This window comes from Eschscholzia californica, unplaced genomic scaffold, assembly GCF_041429995.1.
Source record: "Eschscholzia californica isolate CP2 unplaced genomic scaffold, dmEscCali1.0.p SCAF_3, whole genome shotgun sequence".
NCBI lineage: Eukaryota > Viridiplantae > Streptophyta > Magnoliopsida > Ranunculales > Papaveraceae > Eschscholzia > Eschscholzia californica.
In genome coordinates this window covers 48,993,573-49,013,433 of record NW_028238420.1, presented here as the reverse complement: position 1 = coordinate 49,013,433, position 19,861 = coordinate 48,993,573, and the positions used below count along the sequence as shown (strand labels likewise).

Below are 19,861 nucleotides of genomic sequence, written 5' to 3'. Positions count from 1 at the left end.
GATCCCGGTCTGGTTGGAAACCAGACCGAGCTAGATCCCGGTCTGGTTGGAAACCAGACCGAGCTAGATCCCGGTCTGGTTGGAAACCAGACCGAGCTAGATCCCGATCTGGTTTCAAACCAGACCTTCAAGGTCTGGTTCTCCGGCGATGAAGGAGATGAAGAAGAGAGAGAAAGAAGGAGATGAAGAAGAGAGAGAAATGAAGAAGATGAAGAATTTTTTTTTTTTTTTTGGTAAAGGTGGCCGGCCGGAATTTTTTATTCCGGCCGACAACTTTTCGCCGGAGAAGAAGGGTGAGGTGGACAGAGTGATGTGGTGATTGTTAGATGAGGTGGACAAAGAAAAAGAAAAAAAAATAATTACAGAAATTCCATGGGGGTAGAATTGGGAGGTTGAAAAAATTTGGGGCCATTTAGGAATTTTTTGGGGCCAAAACGAACTGCCGGACACAATTCGGGGCCAAAACGGCCAGTTGGTCACAATTCGGGGCCAAAACGGCCAGTTGGTCACAAATCGGGGGCCAAAATGGAATTAACCCTTAAGTTAAATCTAACATTTATCAAACCGCCAATACTAGTCCACAACCTCTTCGCCAAATGATAAACATTCATGCCCCTTGAGCGAAAACTGGTATTTATATTGGACTCTTTTCCAAAATAACCCGAAATAAAAACCCTAAATTTCTTTGTGTGGTTTTTTCTAGAGGGAGAGAAATAGTGAATTTTAAATAGGGTATTTTGGGAATAATAATATTAGATAATGACACCTGAATCCTAGTTACCCATACTATTTTGGATTTTTAGCCAACAGTCCAAATAGTGGGGGGTAAATGAGAACTTTGACCATTTTTGCCAAAAAATATGTTTCCAGTCCAAATGTTAGGACAACTCATTGTTTCCTGGTTTTTATTCTTTTTTCTCCCCCTCTTGCCCTTGGACGTGACATGCTGATGTTTTCTGACCATCTGAAACAGGATAGTACATTTTTTCGAAAATTTGAAATTTTTGGCCAAAATTTCAAAATCCCGCCCAGCAAACCATTTCTTCTCGGTTTCTTTCTCTCTCTAAAACCTTAAGAAAACCATAGATGTTGCCCCATTATCTTCTTCATCTCTCTGTAAACTAATCTTCCTCTCTCTCTATTTTTTTTTTTAAAAATTCTTCCTCTCTCTATACAAACATTCCAGAATTGATTATATTTTTGCCATCTCTATCTTTTTGAAAGATTATCCACTTCTGAAAGTCTATCTTTTTCATTAATAATCCTTAGAAAAATGTACCAATCACATATAAGGCGAGAATGTTTGAGAAAGGAAAAGTAGTAAGTTAGAGAGAATTCCCAGTAAATAAAACAATTTCCCGTACACAAGAAAATTTCCGGTACAAAAGTATCTAGCACAGAAGAAAATTTCCAGTAAATAAAATAATTTCCCGTGCACAAGAAAATTCCCGGTACAAAAGTGTCTAGTACACAAGAAAATTTCCAGTAAATAAAATAATTTCCTGTAAACAAGAAAATTTTCGGTACAAAAGTGTCTTATACACAAGAAAATTCCTAGTAAATAAAACAATTTCCAGTATAAAAGTCTGATGGAACGGTGCGTCAGACAATTTTTTAAAAAAAAATTGTTTCCCGGGAATTTTTCAGTGGTAATTCCGTAAATTTGTGAAAATGACAGAGTTTGATGGAATTGTTGTCAGATTATTTTTCAGAAAAAATTTTGTTTCCCGAGAAAATTTCGATGACAGTTTTGAAAATTTCGATGACATGAACGGTAAATACTAAAATTTAAAAGGTTGCTTCCGTAATTTTCTTTCCTACCTTGACACTTTGGATGTGGGGTTAATTTTTTGGCTACTTAGGATGGAGGGTCTATTAAGAGCCCATTTTGAATGGTTAGCTCAACCCCCCTATTATTTTAAGTTTAATGTATCTTTTCCCATAATATTTTGACAATTTTTAGTAAATAGAGGAAGGTACTTGTTTTTTTAGTTATCATCAATAATATTTTGACTGTTGAGATGTGTTTAACCGATTAGGGTCGTTGCACACCACGCATATATACGCCAATTTCACCGATTAGTATTTTACCAATTTCATAACAATTCACAAAAATTTGCTCCGAACAAATAACTCGTATATTGCAGGCACCCACTACTCTCATCATCGAATACCCTAGTTCCACCTTACCAGGATGAGGCATTACTCTCTTAAGTCTTAACATCTGAAAAAAATGGTCATAAGCAACATATAACAAATTCTCTACTATCCTTATTCAATTAAAGTTCAGTATGCAAGGGAACTAGTAGCAACCCTTATGAATTGTGCTCGGAAAAAACTGTTTTTAGCACTGAGAGGTACGAACTCATATTGCAGCAGCACCTTCATTTGACCTCCACGTAACTAACTCCTTCGCTCTAGATAAACAAATAACTTGTGTTATTACGAGTCTACGACAAGCACAATTCCGTACAAATCGTAACAAAATAAATCATAACTAAAATATTCTAAATATGCCAAGACGACTGATAATGCACTGAGCACATGATAGTTTAACTTGTAAAGTACAGCTGAGGTACTCGTGCGTGAGATGTCGACTCGTATAATTCGTGTTAAAATAAAACTGGTTATCTGTTAGAGAGTCAATTCCACTCGGTCACAACCGAGTGGGTTGGTCTTCATTAATCCTAATTCTATTAGGATTACATTAGATAATCCTAATTCTATTAGGATTACATTAGATAAAGATAGAGTTTTAGTTTTTAGATTTTATAAGACTCCTAAGTTATAAACCTATAAATATGTATCTCCATAGACAATGTAATCAATCAAGTTGTAGTGTTAATAAACAAGGTATTTACCTAGCTCTCTCTCTCCCTCTCTCACGATCAACTGTTCACTAATCATCATCAATCATCCTCGGTTACAACCGAGAGCTCCATTCTTCTCTCTCTCGGTTATACCCGGGTATCCATACTATCACACTCGGCTTCACCCGAGAGTCGTCACATATCATCTCGGTTATACCCGAGACCATCATCCCTTCTCCATCTCTCTCGGTTATCAACGAGACGATCATCTTCTTCACCTCCACTCGGTTATATTCGAGTGTGTTTATCGTTCAAAGGTTTAACCTTTTCACATGGTATAAGAGCCATTATTTTTTTTGAATCATGACTACTCCCGAAGCTTCCGAAACTTCTCAAGTTCACGATACCACTAAAGACCCCCACGTCAATCTTACAAGTAAGTACTATTCTTCTTTTCACCCTCCTTGGGTTATTGATTCCGGTGCCGCTAAACACATATGTTCCGTTTTATCGCGGTTTTCTTCCTATTCTCTTGCTCCTCCGGATTTATTTGTTAGATTGCCCGATGGATCAAGAGTTAAGGTTCTCCATATTGGTTCGGTCTATTTTTCCAATAGATTTTATTTACAAGATGTGCTTCATATTCCATCTTTTCAATTTAATCTCATATCTATATCTCAAATTTCTAAATCTCTTCGTTGTACCATCTTATTTGACAATGACTTATGTCTTTTTCGGGACCGAACAACGAAGATGGAGATTGGGCATGGTAGTCTTCATGACGACCTTTACTTCCTTCGCACGGAGCGTCAAATTCTTTCCGTTTCCAATTTAGTTCGAGATACATCTAGTCATGAGTCTTTTTCTTTATGGCATTGCCATTTAGGCCATCCATCTTTTTTCTCGTTTTCAGTTTTTTTTAATTCTAGACTTCCATGTATGAATTTTAAATTCTTATCAAAAAAAGTGTCGTGCGATATATGCCCGCTTTCTAAGCAATGTCGATTGCCTTTTCCTACTAGCACTACTTCTTCCACTCATATATTTGAGTTAGTTCATGCCGATATATGGGGTCCTTTTCCGGTTCCCTCCACCTCCGGGTGTCGTTATTTTTTGATCCTTGTTGACGATTTTTCTCGTTGTACTTGGATATTCCTTCTAAGTTCTAAATCGGATTCTACTATGCTAATTAGGAATTTTTCTAATTACGTTCATACACAATTTAATTGTGTGATAAAAACAATTAGATCGGACAATGGTTCTGAGTTCATGAATCATTCTCTCCAAAGTTGGTTTCTTGAAAAAGGGATTACCCACCAACGTAGTTGCACTTATACGCCTCAACAAAACGGTGTTGTTGAGCGAAAACATCGCCACATTCTTGAAGTCGCTAGATCTTTACGACTTCAAGCTCACCTCCCTCTTTCCTTTTGGGGAGAATGCGTTTTAACCGCCGTCTATCTCATAAATAAATTACCCACACCAATTCTTGATGGGAAATCCCCTCATGAAATTCTCATGGGTGCTCCTCCGAATCTTTCACACTTACGTGTATTCGGATGCCTTTGCTATGCCCGTATCCCTTTGGTAAAAACCAAGATGGACGCCCGGTCCTCCGCCGGCATCTTTCTTGGCTATCCAAGTGGACAGAAGGGTTACCGTATCTACGATATCTCTACTCAACGTATCTTTATCTCACGAGATGTGTCATTCTTCGAGAACCGCTTTCCGATGCCCTCTCCGCCTCCGGCACAACCTCCTCTCACCGATCCATCCCCGTCCCTCTTTATCGATGACGACGGTAGTTTTAATTTTCCGGTGATTAACGAGTCTGCTCCCAACTCACTGTCCAACAGCAGCAGGTTCACCGATGAACCTACTGTTCCTGTCGTCCCTGCTACCGACTCTGTTTCAGGGGTGCCTCCAGACACCCCTGCTGACCCGTCTTCGGAAGCCCGGCCTCTTAATTCCCCTTCGGGGGTGCCGACAGAAAATTCTGACGGACTCCCCTACTTCAGGGGTGCCGTCAGAACCTCCTGTCATCAATCCCAGCTCGGTCCCTTCGCTGCCCCTGCCCACGACCGATGTTCCCGCTTCCGACTCTTCCGTCGTTGATTCCGGCAGACCGGTTCGGTCACGCCGTCCACCTAGTCACCTCAAAGACTATGTTTGCTCCAACACCACCACCGTCAAGTACCCACTTGAAAACTACTTTTCCATCAACTCTTTTTCTACTTCTCATCAACAATTTCTTTCCTCGGTCTTGTCCTCAACCGAACCCACTTCTTTCACCCAAACAATGAAATCTTCTCATTGGAAGGATGCAATGGCCAAGGAAATTTCTGCCTTGGAAGAAAACAAAACATGGACTCTTACTAACTTACCACCCGGCAAGAAGCCTATCGGTTGTAAATGGGTGTATAAAATAAAATTCAAGCCCGATGGCTCCATAGAGCGCTATAAAGCTCGCTTAGTGGCTAAAGGCTACACCCAAATAGAGGTGTTAGATTACAATGACACTTTTGCTCCAGTTGCTAAACTAGTAACCGTTCGAGTTCTTCTTTCTCTCGCCGCCATTAAAGGCTGGTCTCTCCATCAGTTGGATGTTAATAATGCCTTCCTCCAAGGCGACCTACATGAGGAGGTTTACATGAAACTTCCCCCCGGATTTTCGTCTAAGGGGGAGTCTAAAGTATGCCGCCTTCATAAATCCCTTTATGGTCTCAAACCGGCTTCCCGTCAGTGGTTTTCCAAATTTTCCTCCGTTCTAATCGAACGTGGTTTCTCTCAATCTAAGAGCGATTATTCGCTTTTTACTTTTCGTTCCCACTCCACTCAGATTTATGTTTTAGTCTATGTGGATGATATCATTATCACAGGAAATAATGATCATGCTATTTCCCAGTTAAAATCATTCCTAAACAATGCTTTCTCACTAAAAGATTTAGGACGTCTCCAGTACTTTCTTGGTATTGAAGTATCTCGTTCTTCACAAGGCATTTTTCTATGTCAACGAAAATATGCACTTGACATTCTAAAAGATTCTGGACTGACCGCTGCACGTCCTTCGGAGTTTCCTATGGAACAAAAACTCCGCCTTCGTCCCACTGACGGTACACAATTGTCAGATCCGTCAGTTTACCGTCGCCTTATTGGCCGGCTTCTCTACTTAACAGTTACACGGCCAGATATGCTTTTGCTGTGAATAACCTTAGTCAATTCATGCAAACACCTAGTCAGGTACACCTAGACGCCGCTCATCGCGTTCTACGATACTTGAAAGGTACCCTTGATAAAGGAGTATTTTTATCCGCAAACAGCTCTCTCCATATTACAGGTTACTGTGATTCAGACTGGGCTGGTTGTCCTTCGACCCGTAGATCAACTACAGGATATTTTACAATGTTGGGATCTAGCCCACTTTCATGGAAATCAAAGAAGCAACCCACCGTTGTCAAATCTTTGGCAGAAGCAGAATATCGAGCTTTAGCCATCCTCACATGCGAATTACAATGGCTCAAGTATTTATTACTTGATTTTGGAATCGATCACTCAGATCCGATGACAGTTTACTGCGACAACAAAGCCGCTCTCCACATTGCTGATAATCCCGTTTTTCACGAGCGTACCAAACACATTGAGATCGATTGCCACATCGTTCGTGAGAAGATCAAAGATAACGTCATTGCCACGCGCTTTACAAGTTCAGATACTCAGCTAGCAGATATCTTCACAAAACCACTCGGGGCAGAACCGTTCAAGAACATTATTGGCAAGTTAGGCGTTACTTCCATTCCCGCTCTAACTTGAGGGGGAGTGTTAGAGAGTCAATTCCACTCGGTCACAACCGAGTGGGTTGGTCTTCATTAATCCTAATTCTATTAGGATTACATTAGATAAAGATAGAGTTTTAGTTTTTAGATTTTATAAGACTCCTAAGTTATAAACCTATAAATATGTATCTCCATAGACAATGTAATCAATCAAGTTGTAGTGTTAATAAACAAGGTATTTACCTAGCTCTCTCTCTCTCCCTCTCTCACGATCAACTGTTCACTAATCATCATCAATCATCCTCGGTTACAACCGAGAGCTCCATTCTTCTCTCTCTCGGTTATACCCGGGTATCCATACTATCACACTCGGCTTCACCCGAGAGTCGTCACATATCATCTCGGTTATACCCGAGACCATCATCCCTTCTCCATCTCTCTCGGTTATCAACGAGACGATCATCTTCTTCACCTCCACTCGGTTATATTCGAGTGTGTTTATCGTTCAAAGGTTTAACCTTTTCACATTATCTAGGTCAAGATCAGATACCATGAAAGCACTGTCATGCAGCTGGTAAATTGGTAACGCCTCAAGAAATGTTTGATTAACTGCAGCGACAGCCAGGGGCGCAGGAGAGGCGGTGCTATAGTTCTGGTGGCACTGCACCCCCTCAAACAACAAGCTGATCATCTCAAAGAGTCGAGAACCCCTTCCCACAACTAACTACTATATAAGGGCCGCAAATAAATTGCGATGTTACAATTTAACATTATCATCAATCCAGACAACAAAAGTTGAAGTAATGAAGGCTTACCCAGTGATGTAAGAATCGCCAGTGGTATTGATAATTATCTGATCACCAGCTTCAATGAAAAGAGGTGCCTGTGTCGTTATGTACGGACAGACAAAAGAATATCAGAACCATTTAGCAGATTTGCAACCAAAATCCATCTGCAAATTTAGGGTGTAGAATAGAGGGGTCCGAGAAAATTTTAAGCAAGTGTTTATATGTAGAACTGTAGAGTAATTCGGACATGAAGAACTGAACACTTTTTATAGCGCTAACAAAAATATCTGACCATCTGGGGTCCTAATCAGTCCTACAAGTAGAGGTTGTAGAATGATCCTGAATACATTTAATTCCCAAAGAAAACCTTAAACACCTCCGCTCGTCAGCTCCTTTTGTGAGTGTTTTACTTTTCCAACCGCGATATTCACAAAATTAGAAGTTTTTTACTAATTAATGTCGAGATAAGAACTCCAGAAATCATATTTTATAATTAAGACTGATATAACTCTTTTTGCACATGTAATATACAAGTTCCATCATATAAAATGCCCATGAGGGCTATCTTTGAAATATGCTTAAGAAACTCCGAAAAGAGCTAGAGATAAGAAGCAGCCAGGGTGATGTAATCCGTAGAACGAATCAGAACTATTGTCTAATAACCAACATTGCGAGCAGCACTGCGGACGAATACAAGCCTTGAGTATTGAAATTGGAATACTTGGTGGCTAAGGTTCCAACTGTGATAGATGCTAACGATTATTGTTAAATGTGTTAAATGTTCATGATTGCCCTCAATTTTCTCTTTACGTGAAAATCCATTTTGAGGATGGTCTAAAAAATAATAGTGTTACATAGATTGGTAATGAACTGCTTACATGGTAATATTTTTCACATACTTTTATCAATTGTTTTTGGAAAATCTCAATGCAATGAGACTTTTAAGTCAAACTCTTGAGTGATTGTAGCACACCACATAAATATAACTAAAATTACAAAATAAGAAGTTGTAGAAATAGAGTTACTAATGGTAATTATGATTACTCGAAAAAGCAAAAGAGTCAAAAAATGGAATGATGTTGTAATGTATAGCATGTTGCGGAATAAAGAGAATAAAAAATGGTTCGTACTACACTAAATATAATGTGGGTCGAAGTTTGATGAAGGAGTTTGATTTTTCTACAAAGATGTAAATGACCTCGTGTTGTTAAAATCAAATGGCTATCTTCATTGAAAGATATCGTGTTTTAACTTGTAGGGGAAGAACAAGTTGTCATTGTGAGTCCACCTAATTTGTTCTGAGCTTTTCTCCCTCCCTTCTTCTTTTCCTAGGTCTGAATGTTACTGAACACTTGAGTTGTAGAATACGATGTTTGAGACGCAGGCAAGGCATTTAATCGCAGTATATTGCTATCAAACCTTTTTCAGTTGTTTAGGAATTAGTAGTAACATCTATACGAGTACTTATAGACCCAGAAAGAGGACCTTAATAGCCTCTCCTGCATAAATGATACGTACATTATACATAAAAAAATCTGTCAATGATGGCGGAAAGTAGTATTGTTAGAAAATGAAGTTGGTGATGACAGTTCCTAACTTTGAGGTTCTAGATTTCTACACCCAATAGAAACAAGAAATTTTCTTTTCTTTGAAAAAGTTAGAGTGATGGATTATATCGAACAATATAACCGACCAGGTCGCATATTGCTCAACAGTTACCCTATCTCACGTACTCCTGAAGGGGATATAATCCGATATGTTGGGTACAACTAAATAGATTAAGGTTCCGATCTACTTTTTCTGTAACAAAATGGCACACCTGATTCCCCTAAACTAAAGATGTGATGTAGACGCAGCGAAAATATAAAAACGATAAATAAAGTAAACGAAGAACGGTAAAATAACTGAATAAACTTAATAAACTATAAACTTTGATTTGGTTTTCTCTTCAATATGTCATAAACAAAGACTGGACTCCCTTTTATAGATTACTAGACTTTCCTAGATAGACACAAACTGTACTTTCCTAAATAATAGAAACACTAAAAATAATGAAACTTCCTAAACCTAGATTCATTATGAATCATACTTAAATTAGGACTCTTATTAAACTGCTAATCTTTGGCCGACTAGGACATGTTCGTGTGGCCTTGTGGGGCCGTTTGGGATGCGCCTGCATCAAAATGTTATCTTTGTGTATGCATAACAACGTAATATATATATATATATATGTGTGTGTGTGTGTGTGCGCGCGCGTGTGCATACGGTTACGTCACTGCTATGAGCTTCCTCCAGCTCACCTTGTCTAACATTCCTTACTCGTCTCAATAGTGACATACATAATACCGATATGTGCATAATGGCGTGACTGTATCGCCTTTTTCCTACTCACTATGTTACAAAAAGAAACTCCTTTAAACTAACTAGATAAGAAATTATTGGAAATTAAGACATACTCTCAATGGCCTCATCTGTACGAAATCTTTCAGTTGCTTTATTCCCATTATCAACATCACGGAGCTCCACCTACGACAACCCAAAATGTCTGAAAATCATATTGATACTCAAGAAAATAAAAAGCGACTTCAATGATTAGTGTAAGGGTTTGCATTTCTAATTCTTGTAGGACATATATTAGAAGAAAAATATTGAATTCTATGAACCAAATTGATAGTAAGCATATATATATATATATATATATATATATATGCAAACCAACTCGATGGTGATGCAGCCAACTCCAATTGGCAAAGTCAAGGGGAGAGAAACTGACAGCTAATTGGAGCGGCTACATCACCATTCGGCCTGTGCTCAACTTTAACTTTTCAAGTCGTGTAGCACTTCTCAAAAAAATATATTAATATGTAGTACATGTAATATGCACTAATTAGATTAGCCTAGCATAGGATGTTTCTTATGAAGATCACATCGTACTTATGTTGAACTCCGTGTGACATGCCTGTCTCACGCCTACTGAAGGCCCTCTTGGCTCCAACTCGTGAACCTCACATCTCCTCTCGATATGGTTGTTGGGTTAGACATGTACGCTTGATGACGACTTTGTCTGACTAGCCCAAGGCGTCTCTATGTAGACTGATTTATACTGGGTCCCTTGACGCTGGCCAAAGCGAGCAAAGTCTCAAGGTCATCTTCGACGTACAGGAAACAATGTTATTTGAGCATACCCGCCAACATATTCTAGAAAATGGTTAAAAGCGTCATCTCTCAAAATAGTCACTTTCTTTTTTCTTCGGTTTAAAATCGGTGGACTCGAGTCAATTTGATTACAAAATCAGTTGAAATCTACCGATTCCAAATTCGGTCAATTCAAACCGATTCCAAATTCGGTCAATTTGATTACAACTCAAAACAGTGGATTTTGTCGGATTTTGTTACAAAATTTGGCTTAATCCATTGATTTCAACTCAGAACATTAGAGTTTAAACAAATTTCTATTCCAGTCCATCGATTTCAATTCAGAAAATTGGAGATGAATTTATAACATAATTCGACTCTAGTCCATCGATTTAGACTATATTAGAGGTGTAGGGGCGCCAATAACACTAATGGTAGGCGCTCTTAAAAGTTTCGTGGGGCAAGAACTAAAAGAGTAGTCCTCTGCTAAAACCCTTGAGATGTGAGCTCCACCAAACCGCCGATACCTCCCCAATTTCATTTCGGCGAGCTTTCACTTTCTCTCTCTAAAACACCATATTCGTTGAATCTCTCTGGTTCTTCTCTCTCTAGATTACTCCTTCTTTCTTCAATCTCTTTCTTTAATGGCTTCACTAGCTCTTAGAAACCCTAATTCAAGGCGTTTGCTCTCTATCTCCTCTCCTATGTGCAGAGGTGCTCTATTGAGTAACCCCTCAATCTCTGAATCACTTTCTGGTAAAGAGATAGTCGTCTCAGATGTTGTTCCGTGGTGGAGATCAATGGCCACATTTACACGAACGTGAGTAGAATATGACTTTAACTTATTAGCGAATTTCTTTCACACTACTTACTCAGATTGAATCGAAATTTCGGCTCATATTGAAACTTCATAGGGTTTATCTGTTTTTGACCTAATCTGGATTCAATTACGCTGCTTATTCGCAGTGTTGTTAGTTGTTATAAACGTATCAGTATTTATGCGTATTTTTCGATTAGGTTTATATTGCTATGAATTTTCATCCGTTAGGTTTTCCTTCATTTGTTTATTCAAAGTTCCATTTTGTATGGGTTATTAGAGAAATAGAATTTGGTTAGGTTTAGTGATATTTGGACAATTTATATGAAAAAACTCTTTTTGACCTTTTCCTTGGTTTCGATATAGGAAACCTCACGTAAATGTTGGAACTATCGGACACGTTGATCATGGGAAAACTACACTGACTGCTGCAATTACAAGGGTTTGTTTTACTTATGAACGAATTTGTTGTCTTGTTTTGTGTTTCTTAAAGGATGAGGTTTGTGTCGTTGGTGTTAGTCCCACATTGGTCCTTGGAGGGTGTGTGGCCTCTTTGTAATGCAAGTGTGAGGGGAAGTCTCACCTCTTGAGCTAGCTTGGGGTGAGGTAGGCCCAAGAACAAGGACCATGACCACATCCACAAGTATGAGGACCTTGTTTCTATAAAACTGAGTGTGAGAGAACAAATAGATTTTTTGTGTTATCTATGACTTTAAATATTTATGTACCATGTGAAGAGTTTGAAAGATCAAAGATGGACATAGGTTTTCTGTGATTCTCATCGTATTGACTATACCATGCCCATCTTACTACTGTCAGGTGCTCGCGGAAGAAGGCAAAGCCAAGGCTATTGCTTTTGATGAGATTGATAAGGCTCCCGAGGAGAAAAAGCGAGGAATTACCATTGCGACGGTTAGATATCATAAATAATTTTTCCCAACAATGTTTGGTTAAACAAAGTTATGAAATGGTTTGATGTAGTGTCACCTCTTTGGGGCTAAATGAAGCTATGTGTGAGGATCTATTTGAGCTAACTTGTATTCATGATTTTCAGGCTCATGTGGAATATGAAACTACTAAACGACACTATGCACATGTGGACTGTCCAGGGCATGCCGACTATGTGAAAGTGAGTTATAGAATAGTTAATTGGTCTTGTTTGGATAAATATATTGCTACAGTCTCTCGTGAAAGTTGAAACACATACATTTGATTAAAATCGAGTTTACATTCATGACCACAAATTTTCTTTGCTTTGCTTTCTGAGAACATTTCTGAAGGTTTGGTCTGAGTCAATTTTTTTTATTGCAGAATATGATTACTGGAGCTGCACAAATGGATGGTGGTATCCTTGTAGTATCAGCTCCTGATGGGCCCATGCCACAAACTAAGGAACATATTCTACTTGCCCGCCAGGTGGGTACTTTAGTTTAAATAGCTTCTATAGCATGAGTAGGTCAAACATTTTACGAAGTTTTTAGGTTGTTTAACCTCTAATGGGCTGGAAAGTATTACTTTAACTGCTACCTTTTGGCCGTCCTTTATGAGCAATATCTAGCTTCTAGGGTTGGACATTTATTTGGAGGGTTGCGTGGAAAAGGATCACAAACTAGTTTCAGTGTGTATGTTGTCTAGGAGTTTGTAGTAAGTCATGGATTGATGGACCTAACATTGTTTTCATGTAGATACTGTAGTACTAGTTCTAATTACAGGTATCTGCGTTTTATTTACTTATGCCTCAGTAGAAAATTGTCATCTGGACTTGATTCGTGTATCCATTCATCACTAGAGGTCCGGTAGGAATTCTATTTGCGCCAAAGGGAAGTCATATTTAGACTTCGTTTCTTACTGGAAAGATCTGATGGTGTAACTTTTTTGAGTTTTTTCTTTCCTCTGTCCCTTAGTCTTGTCTTCTTTTCATTTCTCAATAATCAATATTAATTCAAACTTTTCAAAAAAGAAGAGGCCCAGCAGGGACGGGTTCAAGATCCTCAAAGACTTTCATCTATAATTCACAAGATTTCTTGGAATTATAAGCAATCTTTGTAATTTCCTTACTTTGCATAATACAGGTTGGGGTGCCGTCACTTGTCTGCTTTCTGAACAAGGTTGATGCTGTTGATGATCCAGAGTTGCTGGAACTTGTGGAGATGGAACTTCGTGGTATGACTGCATTTGGAGTTGACTTCCCTTATTACTTGGACTTCTTTTGTCTTGCCACTCTTGGAATAATATTCCTGAACGTGTTTGCGTGGCAGAGCTTCTTAGCTTCTACAAGTTCCCTGGGGATGAAATTCCAATTATCCGGGGTTCTGCACTTTCCGCCTTACAGGGCACAAATGAGGAAATAGGGAAAAAGGCAATTCTGAAGTTGATGGATGCTGTGGATGAATACATCCCTGACCCCGTACGCCAGCTTGACAAACCATTCCTTATGCCAATTGAAGATGTTTTCTCAATTCAGGTAATTTGGAAGCATGTGGATGTCCTTATTGTTGATTGATAACTTGATAAAGAACCATCAAAGATGCTTGCCAAGAAAATACTTTAGTGATGAAGAAGGCAAAAGAAAAAAAAAAATTCTAGCATCAAGTTTGGGGCTTCAGTGCAAAGGGAAGTGTCCTGGTGTCCCCCAGCATGAATCTGACCGTAGTCCCCATGAAATCCGTACAAACATGATATGACCGTTGATGATTTATCTGATCATATCTAAACAATTAATTCCTAATGTTTTAAATGTTGTTTGATTTTCCTATTATGTGTTCAAGGGGCGTGGAACTGTTGTTACTGGCCGAGTTGAGCAAGGAAAGATAAAAACTGGAGAAGATGTTGAGATTTTGGGATTAATGCAGGTAATCTTTGAGATTCAGCAACTTGGATGATATCATTACTACAACTATGTTGTACTGTTTTGTCAAAACAATACTCTAACCATGTTACTTTTTTTTAGATGTTTCTTCTCATGTAATCGTGCCCTGGTTCGTTTGTTACAAAATGAACGAAATAATATTTTAGATGTTTTCTTGTTTATCTCATCTGTTTTTTGTTTGGGGTGATTTAATCCTATTGAAACATGTGGGAGGCCGTCACTTCCTTACGAGGATTAAGATCACAATATATGTTTAACTTCATCAATGACATATACATATATATATATATATATATATATATATACATACATACATATACTCCTTTGAAAGTAGACATTTATTTCTCTTTGGTACTAATCATTGTAAGTTGACATTTGACCAGCATGTCTTAATTGGGTATCTGGTTTCTGCAGGGTGGTCCTTTGAAGACTACTGTGACTGGTGTTGAGATGTTCAAGAAGATCTTGGATCACGGGGAGGTAACCTACTAACGTATTATTATCCTAGCACGCTCCAGTTGATTAGTTTTATTTATGTTGCTTTCTAAACTATTGAAGAGTCTATTTTTCATAGGCAGGAGACAATGTCGGTCTTCTTCTTCGTGGTCTAAAGCGTGATGACGTACAACGAGGGCAAGTGAGTAATTACAACTCATATTCACGTTAGTTTAAATTGTGATAAAACTTTTAGACTACGTAGAGATCCCAGAAATCTGTGTGACTGTATTCTTCAAAAAAGGAACATGCATAGATTCTTAAGATACATTTATTCTGCAAAAGTGCTAACATTTTGGACATTATTGTATTGATCACAGGTAGTCTCGAAGCCTGGGTGTGTCAAGACATACAAGAGATTTGAGGCAGAAATATATGTGCTCACTAAGGATGAAGGTGGTCGCCATACTGCTTTTTTCTCAAACTACATGCCCCAGTTTTACCTGAGAACTGCCGATGTAACTGGGAAGGTGGAACTGCCTGAAGATGTTAAGATGGTTATGCCTGGTGATAATGTGACTGCGATTTTTGAGCTGATGTCAGCTGTTCCACTCGAACCAGGTATGTACTCAATATCATTTTCCTGAAATACTATAAACTGAAATAGTGGCACAATATAAGGGACAGGTAGGAATCTCTATTATTGTTATATTTCTTATCTAAGTTCACCGCTTTTTCAAGAGCTGGTTCTATCTCGGTTATTATGTCGATTGAATGCAGTTGTCGGTCCCTGACAAACTAACAGATCCATTGATCGGTTTGGTTGTTTTTAAACGGGATAAATTGGTAGATATGCGCTATGCAGATTTTAAGCACTTGTGTATTATGTTGCCACTTGCTGTTATGTTTCGTCTGTTCTTGTAGAAAACTCTTGTTCTGCTAATGAATGATTTTACTCGTATAAGTAGGATCCTTTCTGAAACTGAAAGAAATATATAAAATGAAAGAGGAACCTTTAGAGTTTAGAATCCGATTGTAGGGAAGCACACATGACGATGGGCTTTCTAGACTCTAGACATGACTTAGATCTGATTTATTCGAAATTATATATCAAATACATTTATTCTACTTTTTTTCATATCTTTATTTTTGTTCCTAACGAAGTAGGAAGTTCTGAAGTTTCCTTTTTTGAACTCTTTAACAGGACAAAGATTTGCCTTGAGGGAAGGAGGTCGAACGGTTGGTGCCGGAGTAGTTTCGAAAGTGATCAGTTAATATGTTCCAGAACTACCGATTTATATTTACTTCCCCATCAAATGATGAAAACATCGAACACGAATATTTTTTCTTAAAAAAATCGTGCAAGTGGTAAACATGCAGTCGAGTTCTAGAGACGAGTGAAATTCAGCAGTGAAATTTTGTAGTATCTGCAAGCATCTTTCAAGTTTTTTTTTCATTCACTCAATATAGCTAGTTGTGTCTCAGACTTTTTCTTCATCTTTATCTTTAATAAGTAATCCTGTTCTTGTCTTCTTGATATTCAAACGAAAGACACATTCTATCTATATCTATGTAACTTGGAAAAACAGTTTCCTAGTTATATTATGACGTTTCAGGTGGGAACAACTTATTCATTATCTCTTGAAAAACAAATCAATCAATAAATGCTTTTACCCAGTGGAAAATGAAATATTATACTGCCTCAGTTTTTTGCTAGTAGCTCTATTGTTGTTTCAACAAGCGATGAAATAGTTTTCTTGTGCTTGCTCAGTCCAGTAGTACCAGAGAAAACGTTACAGCTCTCAAGCTCTGATGTTGTCTCAATAACATTCTTAAGATCCATTTCTGCCCCAAGAGTCTTAAAAATTTGAATGTTTTCCTCTTTGTTTTTCATCATACCCATAATCAACTCGATCGTGTATCTTCTTATTCTAGGAACTGTGATAGTCGGATACTCATTATCTTTCAGAATTTGAACTAGTTTGGTTGCTAAATCAATCTCGGTGATTTCAGTTTCTTCAAACATGAAGCTTGAATCTTCTGGTTTCATTAGTCTGAAAATCTGTGCTGCTAAACCAACCATTACTTCCTCTCGTTTGTTCTCTTCTGACATTATTTGCTCAAGAACCTGCAAAAAAAAGAACGAAGAGTGTCAGTATATCTTCAGAAGAAGGAAACCGAAAGATATTAGCCACCATTGATGAAAGGGAACTTACATAAGGAGCAGCAGAAATAATTTCTCTTAACTGGGAGTTATAATTCGAAGAACTATAAGTACACAAGTTCCTTAAAATCCTCCCTGAACTTATTTGAAGTTCGCGATCTCTCAATGCTGAAACGAGCTTCTCCATATCTCCGAGTTTCAGAATCCGTCCACAGTTATTTTCGCTCTCAAATGCCAGCATTGCTAGAGCTTCCCCAGCCGCAACCTTCACAGAATTCTCGGTTCCTGGCATTTCCTGTTTCAAGAAAACTTGAAATAGGAATTTAAGAATTCCACCTGTGCTACCAATTTTCTCAGTTGCATCGTCTTCCAACGCTAAACTAGTTAAGATATCAATTCCCAGTTTTTGTAGTGACGGGTAGTTTTCGCCATAATGTAAAATATCTCTAATATTACTGACTGTGAAAACAATTTCTGAAATCCCTCTCCGAAGAACTTTACCCGTTTCGCCTGTTGTGCTTGAGAGTATCTTCACTAGTTGCAGAGATTGTTTTACTGTTATAATCTGAGATTCTGTTACATGATCATCCTTTAAAAACCTCTCTCCAGTTCGTGTAAAGTCGACGATCTTCGATAATAGTCCTCTAGTATTTCCAATTTTTCCGCAGTTATCGTGATCACGAGCTAGTTTCTTTAAGATAAGAAGACCCAAATGATTAAACGATGCAAATTCGTTGTTTGCTTCATTAATAACAACGCATCCTTGACATATTTCGCCGATTTTGGCTTTCGAGCTTTGACCAGTATAGAGCAATGACGATATCGATTCCACTGCACCAGGTATTCCAGCAACCCGGAGCGAATTTTGCTTCTTTTCAGCTAAAGTCGACAAGATTTCTGCAGCTGATCTTCGAATCTCTTTTTCTTCAGGGTCTTTCCAATTCAACATCTCTACCAATCTTTCTATGACAGATTTAGAAACTCCAATCTTCTGAAGTGTATCATCAGAAAACCTCTCATCTGTTGCGAATTTTCGAAGTATCCAAGTTCCAGTTTGCTGCTCATCACTGGAATCAGAAGCCAAAAGTTCAACGGCGAAAGAAACAAGATCCATCTTTAAACCATCAAATATGCCTCCATTAACACATTTAGCGAATGAATCATAGAAAAACTTCTTAATAGAAACCATACCCGAAGATCCGAAATTACACTCTTCATTTACTTTTTCCAACAATTTGCAGAACAAAACTTCCCACTCCATATATGCTTTTTCCAACAGAAACAACAGAGCTTCTGCTAAAGCCAAAGAATAGAAAATATTTAGAGCTGAATTTCTGTTTCTTTTGTCAGAATCTCCTTTGCTTATTTCACCAAAATCTTGCTGAACTAGCCTAATCATCGAAAGCGTTACACAAACTAAGGCCGAAAAGAGTTGAAGCAAATAAAGAAGAGTACTAACATTTCTTGAAAGAAAAACCCATCTTGCATAAGGAAGAAAAGGAACATCTGAAGTAGCCCAAGTCCTGGTTCTTGACAAAGTTTTTCGAACATTATCGTCGAGTTCTGTTCTTTCGGTAGCATCTGAAAATGACCAAGTAGCTTGATGTTGCCATTCAAGTTCTTGACTTCTACTGAAAATTCTTGTTCCTTCAATTACTAGTATAACTGTAATGACCCAAAAATCAATTTTATCAAGAGTCACGGCAAAACCACCTAGAAGAACAACAGTAGCCCATACAAACCCAAGTTTTCCTAACCCACTTGCCAGTTTTTCAAGAATGGCTAGTCTAAGAGCGAATAATGTCAGCTTCTTCTCCGGTGCACGAGCTGCTGGTCTTCTCATAGAATTGCTATCTGGATTGCTACTTCCTCTCTTTTCATTTATATCTGGAGTTCCTCCTTGTGGTTCAAACATGGTGGAAGAATCCCAATTATCACCAGGATGTTTTTGTTCATGAATTTGTACCTGAATGATACTATCATCTTCCATCGATATCGTCTCTGATACTTAACTACCAGTCTACCAATAACAAACTTATAATGAAGAAACTGGGTTTGTTGTTAAAGAAATGTTTCATTTGTTTGGAGATGACTATATACCTAACTGAGTTAGCATTTGTGGTTGCTGACACTTTGATTCAACAGACATTAACATTGGAAGTTGACTAGAATTAGGGCATAATATCATGAATTTGTGTTAGTACAGTACATTGTGAACTGTTTTATTCCCCATGTTCTTGTCATGCTTAGATATGGCTTTGGGAATATATTAATGAATTACAAAGTCTCTGATTGATTAAGATCTTTTTTTTTCCCAATTGGATCAAGTTAGAATATTTTCATGGAGGGACTAATACATAGTTTGACCTGAGCCAGAATGAGCTCATTCAAACATAATAGATATAATATGTACGTAAAAATACCATGTGTATAAGGGGTTCTTAACGTATACGAACTCCAATTTAATGTTGTATGATATGTAGATTATGTTTTGTTTTCTAATATAATGTCAATGATTTTCTTGGCACATTCCACAAATACATGTATCATGGTTGTCACATTTCTTTTGGTGCAGAGACAATTGTTACTTTTTAAACTTTTCCTGTTTTTATTTTGGGTAATTTAATAACAGTTTTATCGTCTTCTCACATCACATTTTAGGGTTGACATTGGTTTATGAAGAGATAGTGGTCGCTATTGGCTTATGTGTATGGTTTTAACTATCGTTATACATCACCATGTGACACCAAGAAGCTTAGGGTGAGTTAACCTTTATGGTTGCACACTTACAACTCCGATGCATAGAGCTTCTCATATGTTTGCTTCTTTCACTATATTGATAATAATATCTTTGATACTGGGTTCCAATCTTCGAAAGGTAACTCTTCTGCTATTATGGTTGATGTGGTGTAAACATTTACTTATTTATTAAGCTGTAATGGGTTACATCATTCTACATTTCGTGTAATATTCGTTCACCGTCCAAAGGAGTTTGTCTAGTATATCAACACAAATTTCAAGACATTTGCGCATATCTCTTCGCTTTATGCCCGTTTCGCTCTCATATTTC

The 19,861-nt window shown here is 38.0% G+C and overlaps 2 protein-coding genes and 1 long non-coding RNA gene across 3 annotated transcripts; 1 reads left to right on the top strand and 2 right to left on the bottom strand.

Annotated features, from left to right (window-relative positions):
* Positions 1-2,089: 2,089 nt before the first annotated feature.
* LOC147551228 (uncharacterized) lies at positions 2,090-8,224 on the bottom strand. The gene is made up of 3 exons (XR_015236762.1): positions 7,399-8,224; positions 7,134-7,293; positions 2,090-2,417 (listed from the first exon to the last, which is right to left on the bottom strand). It is a non-coding gene; the product is annotated as an uncharacterized LOC147551228 (long non-coding RNA).
* Positions 8,225-10,797: 2,573 nt separating this feature from the next.
* LOC147551227 (elongation factor Tu, mitochondrial-like) lies at positions 10,798-16,157 on the top strand. The gene is made up of 12 exons (XM_086665191.1): positions 10,798-11,326; positions 11,690-11,765; positions 12,143-12,235; positions 12,378-12,452; positions 12,635-12,739; positions 13,396-13,486; positions 13,582-13,787; positions 14,092-14,175; positions 14,607-14,672; positions 14,767-14,829; positions 15,008-15,248; positions 15,832-16,157. The coding sequence occupies exons 1-12, from the start codon at positions 11,151-11,153 to the stop codon at positions 15,900-15,902; spliced, it is 1,347 nt and encodes a 448-aa protein (XP_086521317.1). The 5' UTR covers positions 10,798-11,150; the 3' UTR covers positions 15,903-16,157.
* Positions 16,158-16,242: 85 nt separating this feature from the next.
* On the bottom strand, positions 16,243-19,573 carry LOC147551226 (uncharacterized). The gene is made up of 2 exons (XM_086665189.1): positions 16,844-19,573; positions 16,243-16,755 (listed from the first exon to the last, which is right to left on the bottom strand). The coding sequence occupies exons 1-2, from the start codon at positions 18,779-18,781 to the stop codon at positions 16,330-16,332; spliced, it is 2,364 nt and encodes a 787-aa protein (XP_086521315.1). The 5' UTR covers positions 18,782-19,573; the 3' UTR covers positions 16,243-16,329.
* Positions 19,574-19,861: the final 288 nt, after the last annotated feature.